The 12,171-nt window shown below is 59.0% G+C and overlaps 1 protein-coding gene across 1 annotated transcript in view; it reads left to right on the top strand.

The window, feature by feature from the left end:
* The first annotated feature begins 1,255 nt into the window (after positions 1-1,255).
* DLGAP2 (DLG associated protein 2) overlaps positions 1,256-12,171 on the top strand; it is a 176,424-nt gene continuing 165,508 nt past the window's right edge. The window contains exons 1-5 of the mRNA XM_039223525.1: positions 1,256-1,457; positions 6,336-6,512; positions 6,796-7,127; positions 11,076-11,220; positions 11,769-11,884. Of these exons, the coding sequence (XP_039079456.1) occupies positions 1,256-1,457; positions 6,336-6,512; positions 6,796-7,127; positions 11,076-11,220; positions 11,769-11,884 (972 nt within the window). The remainder of the gene's footprint in view (positions 1,458-6,335; positions 6,513-6,795; positions 7,128-11,075; positions 11,221-11,768; positions 11,885-12,171) is intronic.

Genomic DNA, 12,171 nt, shown 5'->3' with positions numbered 1-12,171 from the left:
GCATGTGTGTGCGCGGGCATGTGTGTGTGGTGAGGGCATGTGCATGTGTGTACATGGGTGCATATGTGTGCGTGTGCCCATGCGTGTGTGCGCGTATGTGGGCGTGTATGTGTGGGCACGTGCATGTGTGTGAGCGTGCATGTGTGTATGCTGCACATGTGCAGTGTGCATGCACGTGTATGTGTGTGCATGGGTGTGCTTGGGTGCTGTGCGTGCATGTATTGCATGCATGGGCATGTGGGAGTCCTGTGCGTGCGTGTGTGTGTGTGTAAAACACATCGCCAAAGAGGCATGAGCAGACACCGTGTTCAGGGTCAGCAGCAGCATCTCTGCCGTGAGGACCTGGAACCCGAGTCCTGAACCACGTAATCGGGGCAGGGTGCTCTTCAGAGAGGATTTGCTGCCTGTTGTTTCCTTTTAGACTAGAATAAAACCTCCTTTTGTTAAATGCATTGAAGGCAGAGATTTTCTTTGCCTTCAAAAAATCAATCCCTTCGTCTCAGGAGGCCAGAGGCAGGCCGTTCACACACGGGGACAGTCCCTCCGGCTCCCAGGACCAGTGTGAAGTGACCCACGCCAGCACCAGGAGCGTCAGACCCAGCGCTGAGCATGGCTGGCTTTGCGCCGGGGGCGGGGACGTGGGCCCCGACGAGCACCCACCTCACGGAAAGCAGATGTTTCTCAGATAAAGCGTCTGCACGTGTCTGGACTCGGATAACGTGGGCGGGCGGCTCCACTGCACTTGTCTCCAGGGCGCTCGCCGTGGGCTTGGCAGGTTGTCCCTGTTCCGGGACGGCTCTGGGGTCAGGCTCGCGGTCACAGGGGGGCAGGGTGGGAGGCAGTGCGAAGAGCGAGCGGAGCGCCGTTGGAAGCCGCGGGTCCACTTGGGGCCGCGTGCCCGGGGCCTGCGTCCCCTCAGCCCCGGGACACCGTGCGCGTCTGGTCACCGTGAAGCTACACCAGGACCGCCAGTGGCTGCCCCGCCCGGGGCCCCTAACTGTTCAGAAAACACAGCCATCGGGGGGCGCCGGGGGGTCAGTCAGCTGAGCCTCCGATTCCCGATCCCGGCTCAGGTCGCGATGTCACAGTTCGTGAGTTTGAGCCTCACATTGGGCTCTGTGCTGGCAGTGCAGAGCCTGCTTGGGATCCCCTCTCTCTCTCTCTGTCTCTCTCTCTCTCTCTGTCTCTCTCTCTCTCTCTGTCTCTCTCTCTAAACAAATAAACTTAAAGGGAAAAGCAAGCACGGCCGTCAATGATGACTTTCGCGCCGTCTGAGTCCGGGAAGGAGGGCTCTGAACTGGACAAGGGCCCTGTCTCGCGGTGTGAACGCGGGTACGTGCACAGGCGCCCGCGGAAGCTCGGGTCCTCGGGTGCCCAGCGTGGGGCCTGGCGGCACCGGCTGAGCACCACGGGTGCTGTGCTGCACTCAGCTCCTGGCAGCCGGCCTGGTCAGGACGGTGGGCGGCGATGAGAGGGGAGCGCGTAGGGGTGAGGAGGTCAGCAGGGGCGGGGCTGCGTGGCAGAGGCCCAGCGTGGAGAGCCAGCGCCCGTGCATGTCCAACCCTCGGGTGATGGGGCGGGGGCTGCAGGCAAAGAACCAGCGTAACCCCACAGACCCCTGTTTTGTCTGCTGCGATCCCAGATTTGGGGAGAAGAGCTGAAGACAAGACGGGAGAGTGTGGACAGTCGTACTGATGCCTGATGGGGCGGCGGAGGGGTTGGGTGCTGGAGCACGGCCCTCACGTCTTCCTCCCCAGACAGAGCCTCCCCGACCTGTCTCCCTCCTCGCCGGCGCTCTCGGGGCGGATGGTGTCCCCGTGTCCCGCTCCTCCCCACTCTGCCCGCCCTGGGCCACCGCACCCCCCACGGGCTCAGACCCATTTCTTGTCGCTCAATGTCGCTTCCCCCGGGAAGCGTTTCTGGACCCCAGCCCTAAGCAAACTCACCTGGAGAGTTGCTGAGCGAGTGTGCAAACTGCCCTCCCCGTGAAATTCACCTTAGTATTTCTTTTTATTTTAAGTAAGCCCCATGCCCCGCGCATCAGGACCCTGACACCGAGTCAAGCTGTGCCGCCTGAGCCTATGCCCCCCCCCCCATTTCCGGCTGGGTCTGAGTGTCCCAGGTGAACAGTCACTGCCGGGAAGGCAGTCGTGAGCCTGTCCTGCTCACGGACCTCCCCTCGGGCGGCTGACTCCAGCCCACAACCCCCCTTAGACACCCCTGCTCGCCCGCACATCTGTTACAGGCCACCCCTTTACAGCGTGCCGTGCTGACTGCCTACTCTTCGTCTTCATTCCGAGCAGCCCGCCACTGACTGGCATCATTCTTTCTAGCAGTTTTCCGTGGATGGAGCTTGCATTTCATTTGGAAACAACTAATGGCTTTGGAACAGGCCCTTCCCAAGAAAGCCGTAGATTCCGCAGGATTGTGCAAATAGGACGCTTTCTCATCTCCGTAGAGACACCACGTGCCAGCGACTACCCTGAAGGCGTGTCTTGTGGTCAGAGACAGTGTCGCAGTTCATGGAGGCACTTCCACGTGCGAGCTTCCTCCACGCTGCGGCCGCTGCTGGGTGGTTCCGTCTGTCCCACTGAGTGAACCACACCATGTGGGTGCTCCTGCCAGGGTGCTCCCGCCGGGTGGCTTCAGGCGGTCCTGTAACTGTTCAGACTGACCTCAGGGCCTACTGTGCTGCGGGCAAATACGGGATCCTTGGTTGGGGTTGTTACAATATAATCTTGGAAACAGCAGACTTAATAGTAAAAATTGCTTTCAAAATTATTACCCAGAAGTATCACCTTTTTGCAGGAAACTAAGCTTTTTGATTAAAAAAAAAAAAATAGTGCCACCAAAGAACCATAAATCACTTTCTTTAAAATATAAAACTGAGACAGATCATTGAATGATCTAGAATGCACACATGCCTAATAGTTGCCAAATAGGGGATGAGTCCGTGGGTCCGGCTCAAGGAGTCAGGATGCCAGGCAGGGGGAGTTGACAGGCGTCTGCCCAGCCCCCGCTTCCTCCTGCGACACCCCCCGCCCCGGCTTCATGCAAACTGTGGTCTTTGTTTCTCGAGCCTCAGGGGACCTGGAGACATTCTCGCGTCAGTGGGGCTGCAAGATTGTGAAGGGCGTCCTGTGTACGGGCAGATGGAATACGTCAGATCAGGCACTGGTCTGCATTCTAAAAAGGATCTAAATCCAGAAGGTTGCTCTCAGGTTATAGTTACAGCCCCTAAAAGCAGTCACGGGGCGGGAGCCACAGGAATAGTCTCAGCGGGAAAACCAGAGCTTCGAGCTCACCGTTCGGGTTCGACGCAGCGCCCCGCGACTCGTGCGGGCTGTCCGTGCCGCGAAGAGAGCTGCGTTCCCGCCCGTGCTTCTGGGCGCCCTGTCTCCTAGAAACATAGGTTTGGATCCTTAATTAGTAGCTGCCTGAGCCGCCCCGAATACTAATAGGGAAAGCTGATGGCTGCAACTCCACGCCTCCGCTCTCGCAGGACAGATGGTCCCCTGCACACCGAGCTCCAGGCAGCCTCGCTTCCAAGTAAACTGATACCGGATATTTACTAAAAATGGCATCTTCCATCCAGGTGCTTTTCTGGCTCACTTGCCACTTCTGTCCCCTCTGCTGATGAAGTTCAGCTGCCCTAGCGAATGGCCGCCGCGGCAGTCCCTCAGCACCCGTCTCTGCGTCCCGAGGACTCGCCCTTCCTCCGGCCTGGGCTGGCCACGGCGACACACGGCCCACGCCTGCCTCGTGGGTCCCGTCCTCCAGGGCACACGCGTCCCTCTCGCTCAGGCAGCCGCCTCAAGGAAGATGCAGACAGTGACACAACCAGGTCGTCCTGGACACGCGCTCTGGTCTCTGGTCTCAGTGAGGCCTGGGCTCTCTTCCTGTAACGGCTTTCAAAGGTAGAGAATTTTCGAGATTTTAGTAACTGTGTCATTTAGGTTAGCTTACTGTCCTAAGTAACGGAGTGTTTTCCCATAGTTTGGAAACTGTGTTCTGTGATTTTAGGTGAAAGTCACTCCAGTGTGTGTTATACGTTATTTTCATTGTGTTGAGCCAGACGAGATCACTGATTTTCCGCTGTTTCTAACCTTCCGCAGCAGCGGCGTCCCATGGCTCAACCCAGAACATTCTGGTGAGGTCTGTCAGGTGGCACCACAGATAGTGTTTGGGCTTCCGGGTGCTAATGAAGCCCTTTCCGCAGAGTGGTGTGTGAGTGTGTCTGACCTTTCGTCCGCCTCTAGGCCAGCTCCGACTCCCCGGCAGAGCAGGCCTGGGCGGGCCTGGACGTCACAGGCCGGGGCTCCAGGTCCCAGGAGTGTTTCACGGGAAGGCAGGGTTTTCACTGAGCCCCGCGGACACGGCGGACATGGCGGTGGCGTGCAGGCTTAGCAAGGGCACATGGATGGCATCTTGAGCCCTAGGCATGAAGAGCGAGGGGAGGGGGGAGCTTGGAAGGGACTCCTGGGCAGAGGGGAGGGAGAGAGCCGTCTCTGGTTCTGCAGGGCACCTGGGCTCCGTGACACGGGCCGGCCTCCCTCCCAGGACGGTGTGCACCAGAGAGATCCGCTGCGTCAGGCGCACACGCCGGGCCGCCGTGCTCTCCTGAGACCCGATGCGGTAAGCCCTGAGAGACTGTCGCTGTCACACGGTTCTCGCTCCTTTTTTGAAGGCATGATCTGCGTTATCCGTAATTAACACTGCAACCCAGGGGTCCCTGAAAGGCGTTCTGTCGCTGTCAGGAGAGCTGCGCGTGGGCCTGCGCTCGTTTCCCCCTCCCGTTGGCACGTAGCTGCAGCACCAAGCATGTGTCATGTGTAAAACCAGTTAATCACACACAGACGTGAATATGAGCCGGCCTCTCGCCCCGACAGACATGCCAGTTTTGTCTAGCACCTCTCTGCTGGCATTTTAAATTCTTCTGTTTTCCTAACGGGGAGCCGAGAGTGCCGAGGAAGGTTTGGTACCTCGAAACTGCTCGCCCCTTAGGGAGTGAAGTCAGCTCTGTCGCCCCTGGTTCTGAGGCAGGGCTCTGCGAGCCACCCGGGCGGCGGCGGGAACAGTGCGGGGCCTCCGGGACCATGCTTCCCCCCAACCGGCTGTGGCTCCCACAGTCCGGACATCTTTCCTGGTCACTGCTCCCTTGAAACCCGGCACCGTGTGCGTTCAAGGACGGAGCCCGTCCATCTGCAATTATTCTATGTCTAAGGACACTTACCACACACGCCGTGGCTGCCTCCCTGCACCCAGGCGGCTTCTTACTGAGCTCGCGTCTCATGCCTGGTTGTTCGCACCTGCTGGGAAGAAACCAAACTTTTCTGGATTTTTAAACAAGTATGAATGGACTTTTAAATTTTTCAATTGAAAAATAGTGGGGGAGAAGGAGGGAGGCAAACCATGAGAGACTCTTGAATGCTGAGAACAAACTGAGGACTGATGGTGTGGAGGGAGGGGAAGGGGGTGATGGGCACAGAGGGAGCACTTGTGGGGATGAGCACTGGGTGTTATATGGAAACCAGCTTGACAGTAAACTATTAAAAAAGAAAAACAATTTAAAAAAAAAGGATGGAAACAAGTCCTGACCTGCACACTTGGTGGGGCTGTGTCTTATCTTACGTTCTCCTCACAACAGCCCCTAAGGATTAAGGTGATAGAGTTTCGCCGATGAAGCGAACAGGGTCCCGAAATTTGGGACCCCAACCCCGCTGTGTGAGGTGCAGGAGGGGATTCGATGACAGGGTCTTAAGTTACAGGAATGGAGAGGCTTTCTCCTTTCTTTAGATCCCGTAGATAATTTCTTTTCCTTTTTTAACATCCTTTAGGGTCAGGGCAGCCTTTTCCCAACTTTAAAGCTGAAACCCCTAAACCCCTGTGCTGTGGAAGCGTCTCCTGCAGAATGTGAGGGGCAGTGAGGAGTCAGCCGTCGGCTAGAGAAGCCCCTTCCTGTGGGGGCTGCAGGGTGCCCCCCGGGAACCGGATAGCGGGTGTGCTCTCTCCTTCACTAGACCTTCCACGCGGGTCTTTGTGCTCGTAGGGACACAGAAAACGCTCTGTCTGTGGAACACAAAAGGCACAGTAATATTTGGGAAAGAGCTGAAATTGGAAAACCCACTCTCACGTCCTGTGCCCATGAACTAGAATAGCGACCACTCGGCGACCTTGGAGAAGAGGAGGAGGGGAGCCCGGCCGGGTCCACGCTGGAAAGAAACCAGTTTTCCCCCACCGTTGTGTGTCAGGCGGGTATAAACTAATTTAATTCCTCCTCTGCTGTAGCTCGGCCCTCGGGACCGGGCCGAGCCGCGTGGGTTGCTTGGCAACAGGTGCCGAGGGAGTGGAGGCAGCAGGAATGAGCGACGGCCGGCGGGTGAGAGGCTGGGCCACCTTCCGGAGAAGCCTTATCTCCGTGACACACGCCAGGCCCCCTGCCCCACGGGCCCGGCGGCGCAGGATCTGTGGGATCCATTTTACCGTCAAAGGACTGATCCGAGAAGAAAACGGTACTTTCCAGTCGATGGCTCAAACCGTTGTGCCTCCTCCCGTCACCCGAGAAATGCTAAGCGACAGTAACAGTCAGGCCGACCACGGACTAAATGCGAGGCCCGACTTGGTGGTTTTATTCGTTAACAGTAACACACAGTAGGGACTGCTGTGTTGTGTGCTTTGTAAAACCACACGTGAAGAGAAGTGCCAGCATCGTTCCATGTGTAAGTGGATGGCCGTGTCCCCGGGGTCCTTCGGGAACCCGCCGCACGGCTCCTCTGTCCCCGGTGGGCCACACAGGTCCCGGCCGGCCGTGCCGATACGCCTCCCCCGGTGACCATCGGGGTGGTCTGGGCATCACCCGGGCAGGGGAGGCGGTGAGGGGTCTGAGCCCCAGCCCAGGACCCGGGCGCCTGAGGCGTCACGTCGCATCGGATGCCGAGGCTGCTTGTGCTTCCCAGCGAGCGCTGCTGGCATCCCAGGCTCACCGGCCAGCCCGTGGCGCCGCCCAGCCTGCGGTGCGCACCTGCCGCGCCGAGAGGGCCCCTCGCAGGGCGGTCTGGAGCACCCAGGACAAGGAGGGGAAGCAGGCAGAGACAGGAGGCGTGCTCAGCGACGGGTCTGACGCCACAGTTGGAGCCGTTGACCAAGTTCCTGTGATGCTTTTCTTTCCATTCTGTGACCCGGGGGTTCCGGAGGGGCGGTTTTCACGCTGGGGGGCACAGGGGTGCTGCTAGTGGTTGTCGCGGGAAATCGTAGAAAAATCATCAGGCCGCAGGATAATTAGAGTCCAAACCAGAGGAAGGACACCCCAGTGTCGTACGGGAAGACAGCAGCCCATACAGACGCCACTGAGTGTCTCTGAGAGCCACCTTCTCAGGGCAGGAGCTGAGCGATTACTGAACAGTTGAGTAGTTCTGCGCCTCCCTGTCCCCAGGGACCGAGGAAGGGGACGGAGCTGGGCCCCGGGCCGGGGGTCTGGGAAGCGGCTGCTGGGCTTCCCGGGGCACTTCCCGCACCCCTCCTTTCTTCACCCCACATGTGTTCGCTCCATGACTCCTGCTTTGGAACCTGAAAACAGAGCGTGTTAGCAGAGCTTCCACCTTCCGGGCTGAGGGGAGCCCTCAAAGCCTAGTGGCAGAAATTGCAGGAAGATGACAGTTGTAGTGTAAAGAAATTGATGGCTTTTAAGCAAGAATTTCAGGGGAGGATATTAGAGTATGCTTTGCAAATGATATACATATATATTTATATGTATAATATATATGTGTGTAGTTTCCTTACACTGTCTGGCTTAAATTGCTCTTTGGTAATTAACCATCTGTGTTTTATTGTGTTCAGATTTAAGCCAGAACATACTTTTTGAGTTCTATGGAAAACCAGTCAGATATATATAAGTGTGTGTGTGTGTGTGTGTGTGTGTGTGTGTGTGTGTCAAGCCCACGAACCATGAGATCGTGACCTGAGCTGAAATCAAGAGTCAGATGCTTAACTGACTGCTATTTTGGATCCCATTATTAGTGAGGTCATGAGGGATTTGCGTCTCTCTGTCTGCCTTACTTCACTTAGCTTAATGCCCTCAAGCTGCATCCGTGTTGTTGGAAACAGCAGGATTTCCTTCCTTCTTATGGCCAAATAATCCCCCATTCCAGTCCCTCCGAAGACAGACACCTGGGTGGGCACGGGGTCTTGGCTACTGTGACCACTGTGCTGTGAACATAGGGGTGCAGATCTCTCTCCAGAGTAATGCTGTTGTTGAATTCGCGGAGCTGCTGGATCACATGGTCCTTCTATTTTCAGAGTTTTGAGGACCCTCCATGCCATTTTCCATAGTGGCTGCACTCGTTTACGTTCCCTTCGGTTTCTGAAAAGTGACGAAAAGGCTGGACCTTTTGATGCTTAAGTACCTGAGGCTGCCCTGGGCTGGTCTGATAGATACTCTGCAGCAGCAAATGCATCATGGGCTCTGCGCGCAAAGGGAGGAGCGTCAGAGATACCATCCAGCCGAGGAGGAGGGCGGTGTGGGGACCTTGTGATGCGCTCCTGGATTCCTCCGCTCCTTGAACTTGGCCTCCAGTTAGGTGTTACATCAGTGCTGTCCCGGGTCAACAGACCCCAGGCCCCTCTGCAGCCTGGTCTCTAGAGACAAAGTTCTGCCCAGCCCCCCCCCCATGCACCTGCTCCTGAGACCCTACACCCCCTTCCTGTGGCTCCACCCGCTACCATCCACACTGCTCATCTCCCCCTCAAGCACCCCCGTCAGCGCATCCTGCTTGGGGACGCTCCGAGCCCCACACGGGTGTGGGCGCGGGCCTTCCGTGCACCTGCTCACCGCTGCTGCGGCTCACAGACCAGCCCCAGCCCGGGGACCAGTCTCAGGCCCACCCCCCACATGGGGCCTGCGCGTGTGCACTCCCTGACACTCGCGGAGCACATGCACGCATGCCCTGACGTTCACGGAATTCCTACTAGAACGGGGCAGGGGCGGGTCTGCTCTGTGTAGCTCACCGTCAAGAGGCGGGGAGGAGAGACTGCCCTGGTTCTTAAAGTGTGTTCCGTGGAGCCCCACGGTTCTGTTAGGTGGTATAGACCTAATGCGGTGCTGAGGCCTCAGAGCTACTGCAGTGAGAACCCTGCTGCTAAAAATTACTAAAAATCATTGCCCAGCTGGAAGAATGCTAGTCGTACCCTCTGAGACAGAACGTACTGCCTACATGCTGCTTTGCGGTGCTGGGGGGTGGCGGCCCTGACCCACGACTCGACCCCCCAGTGGGGCCACCTCCAGAAATAACTGGCCCACGGCGTCAACCCTGGGTCAGAATGGCAGGTAAACCCGGGGCCGGCCGCCCGTTTCTCTGGGAATCTCAGCAGGTTCTGCGAATCCCCTCATCTGCTCACATGATGTGGGTCGGAGGCCCTAGACGCTTCATCCCAGCAGGTCAGGACCCTAGGGGGTCGCGTCCTGCAGAGGGACCCCAGGAGACCGGTGATGCGGCACCAGTGCCCTCCTGGCGAGGTCTGCTTCCTGGCGCCGTCGTGACACGACCTCAGGTGGTGTCCTGAACAGCGCGGATTTGTTCTCCCACAGCCTGGAAGCTACGAGCCCCAACCCAGGTGTCAGCCGAGCCCTGTCGCCTCTGACGTCTCTGGGGAAGCCGCCAGCTCTTGGTGGCTGCAGGCTCCTCTGCGTCACTCTGCTTGTAGATGTGCCCCTCTCGTCCCCTGGTCCCCGCCTGCTGGTCACACGGCCTTTCCCTGTGTCTCTGTGCAAATCTCTCTCTAAGTCAGGACACCAGTTGCTGCCTTTGGGGCCCGTCCCTCACCTGAACTTCGCTGTATCTGCAGACATAGGTCAGGTGCAAAGGTCCCAGGGGGCGCGGCCTGTGTCACCCGTACGCGGGAGCGAGCCTTAGCGGGTCCTGCACACCTGGCTCCGCGGTGTCAGGACGGGGCACACAGCCGGCCTCGTGAGCCGCCCCGCACAGGGCAGGAGAGCCGTGCCCCCCGCAGCGTCGCCGGCTCCGGACACAGCCCGGCGCCCGGACGGAAATGCCACCCACGAACGAAGGATGTGGACGCGGGTTCCCACCCGCCCCCCAGGAGGCTGGGGCGTCGGCCACACGCAGAACTGTTTCTCTTCGGGCTACGACCCTTCAGAAGCTGACGGAGAGCAGCCCAGAGGACGTCCCTGCCGTTGGGGCTTTCGCCTCGTCCTTCTGTCGTCCAGGTTGACCTTCCTCAGAAGACCTCTGACGCCCGTCACTGCCGGTGTGCAGCGAGGGGCCTCAGGATGGCGCTCTCAGGCTCTCCCTGGGGGCCGGGCTCAGGGCCCAGGCATCTCCCCGGCAGTCCCGGACGGACCAAACGCACGCCTGGCCGTTGCCCGGAGCGAAACTAACCCACACAGGCCTCATCGCGGTGCGTCTGCTGTGCCTGAGGCACGAGCCAGAGACACCCGTCTGACCCTGCTGGGCCAGCCACAGCCGCCATCTCTTCCCTAGGAGCCGCCCCCACTAGGGAATCCCAGGAAACTCGGCCGTGGCTGTTACTCACGGCAGAGGTCACGGCTGCCTGGTGCCGTCCGCGCAGTGGGCTGAGGCGTTGTGCCGCCACGTTGTCCCAAGTCCCTCCACCGCCCAGGCTGCCCCGCGAGGCCTCGCTGCTTCCTCCCACCCACATCCGCCCCCGCGGGGCTTGGAAGTCGCTCTGCGTGGCCGAGTGGTGACATAACACTTGATAAATATTTTTACTATCACCTCTGCTGAAATGTAATATTTTGCCATGTGTCCCCTTCCTCCTACCTCTGACAAATAGTAGGTGGCCAAAGCAGAAGAATGGTCACAAACGGAGCCACACGTATCAGTCGGTGTCTTACTCTACTTTCTCTTAAGTATTTGATGCTTGACTAAATCCTCCAGAGATCAAATAAAAAGCTTAGCAGACTCAAAGCAGAGGAAAGGGGCTGACAGCCGTCTCCTCCTTCCACGAGGCCTCGGCCGCTTCCGACCCATGTCCCCAGCACGTGTCCGCAGAGGGCTCGCGGCACCTGGCCTCACTGGAGGCTGCGTGCCCTCCACCAGCAGCACGGCCTCTGCGGCCGACCCCTGACCCCACGAGCCACGGCCGACCCCTGTCCCCACGAGCCGCGGCCGACCCCTGTCCCCACGAGCCGCGGCCGACCCCTGTCCCCACGAGCCGCGGCTGCCCCCTGCCCCCAGGAGCGAGGTGAGCGCACGGCCCCGCCCCAGCCTTAACCCCTCCCTGTCCATTGAACAAAGAGCAAGTGCCTCTTCCTCTGGGCAGGAAGGGATACTTCCCAGAGTGACATGTGACAGGTGACAGGCTCAGGGGAAAGCCAGGGGCTTCAGGTGACCCCTGCCTGCCTCTCGCCCCCGTGGTTGACAGCTCGGTGAACGTGGGCGAACCCAGCTGTCCAGGCCTCCCCTTCTTCCTCTGCCTGCTCGGTTGTGACAGCGGAATGAGCTTCTTCGTGTCCAGCTCAGCATCGTCCACTCAGTCATCAAGACTTCGTTTAACAAGCACGGACTTGCAGCTCACTCTAAGCCAGAATCCGGACGGCAACACGGAGAACAAAAGATTTTAGAAACTCCCTGCCTTTGTAGCAAGTTACAGTTTAGGGCGGGAGTCTCACAGGGGCAGGACAGGAGGAGGGAGTCAATCCACAGCCGGTCTATGCAGCAGGCTGCACGGAGAGGACTGTAGCGGCTCAGAGCTGAGCGCAGTTGTGGGTGGGTGACCCGGCCCACGGGCAGGTGGCGGGCAGAAGACCCCACAGCAGGCACCTGGGGGCCTGGGGGAGGGTGGTGAATGTGCCCCAGAGGGCGCCGGGATCGGGGGGCAGGTGCAGATGGTGGCCGTCAGCTCCGCGGTGACGTCTGGTATTTGTTTTTAGCAAGAACAGCATCGTCTGACTTCTGCGTTATTGGAACCCCTCCAACCAGATGTTTTCGAGCTAATGCAGCGAGATCAGGTCAGACACAGCCCCTGAGGCAGGACGGGTGCCGGCTCGGGCCGGGCGTCCTAGAGGGAGGGCGGAGCAGCGCACTGCGCGAGCGGGAGGGCGCGCACTTCAGCAGCTGCTCCGCTTACCAGGTTTCAGAGCCGTGAGACTCACAGTCTGGTCTCTGCAGGAGGCGGGGACGTGGGGTCAGCGTC

The sequence above is a fragment of the Hyaena hyaena genome, unplaced genomic scaffold (assembly GCF_003009895.1).
Source record: "Hyaena hyaena isolate Hyena2069 unplaced genomic scaffold, ASM300989v1 scaffold_1354, whole genome shotgun sequence".
In the NCBI taxonomy this organism is placed as follows: Eukaryota; Metazoa; Chordata; class Mammalia; order Carnivora; family Hyaenidae; genus Hyaena; species Hyaena hyaena.
The sequence above is the reverse complement of the archived record's forward strand: the minus strand, read 5'-3'. Positions and strand labels throughout refer to the sequence as shown.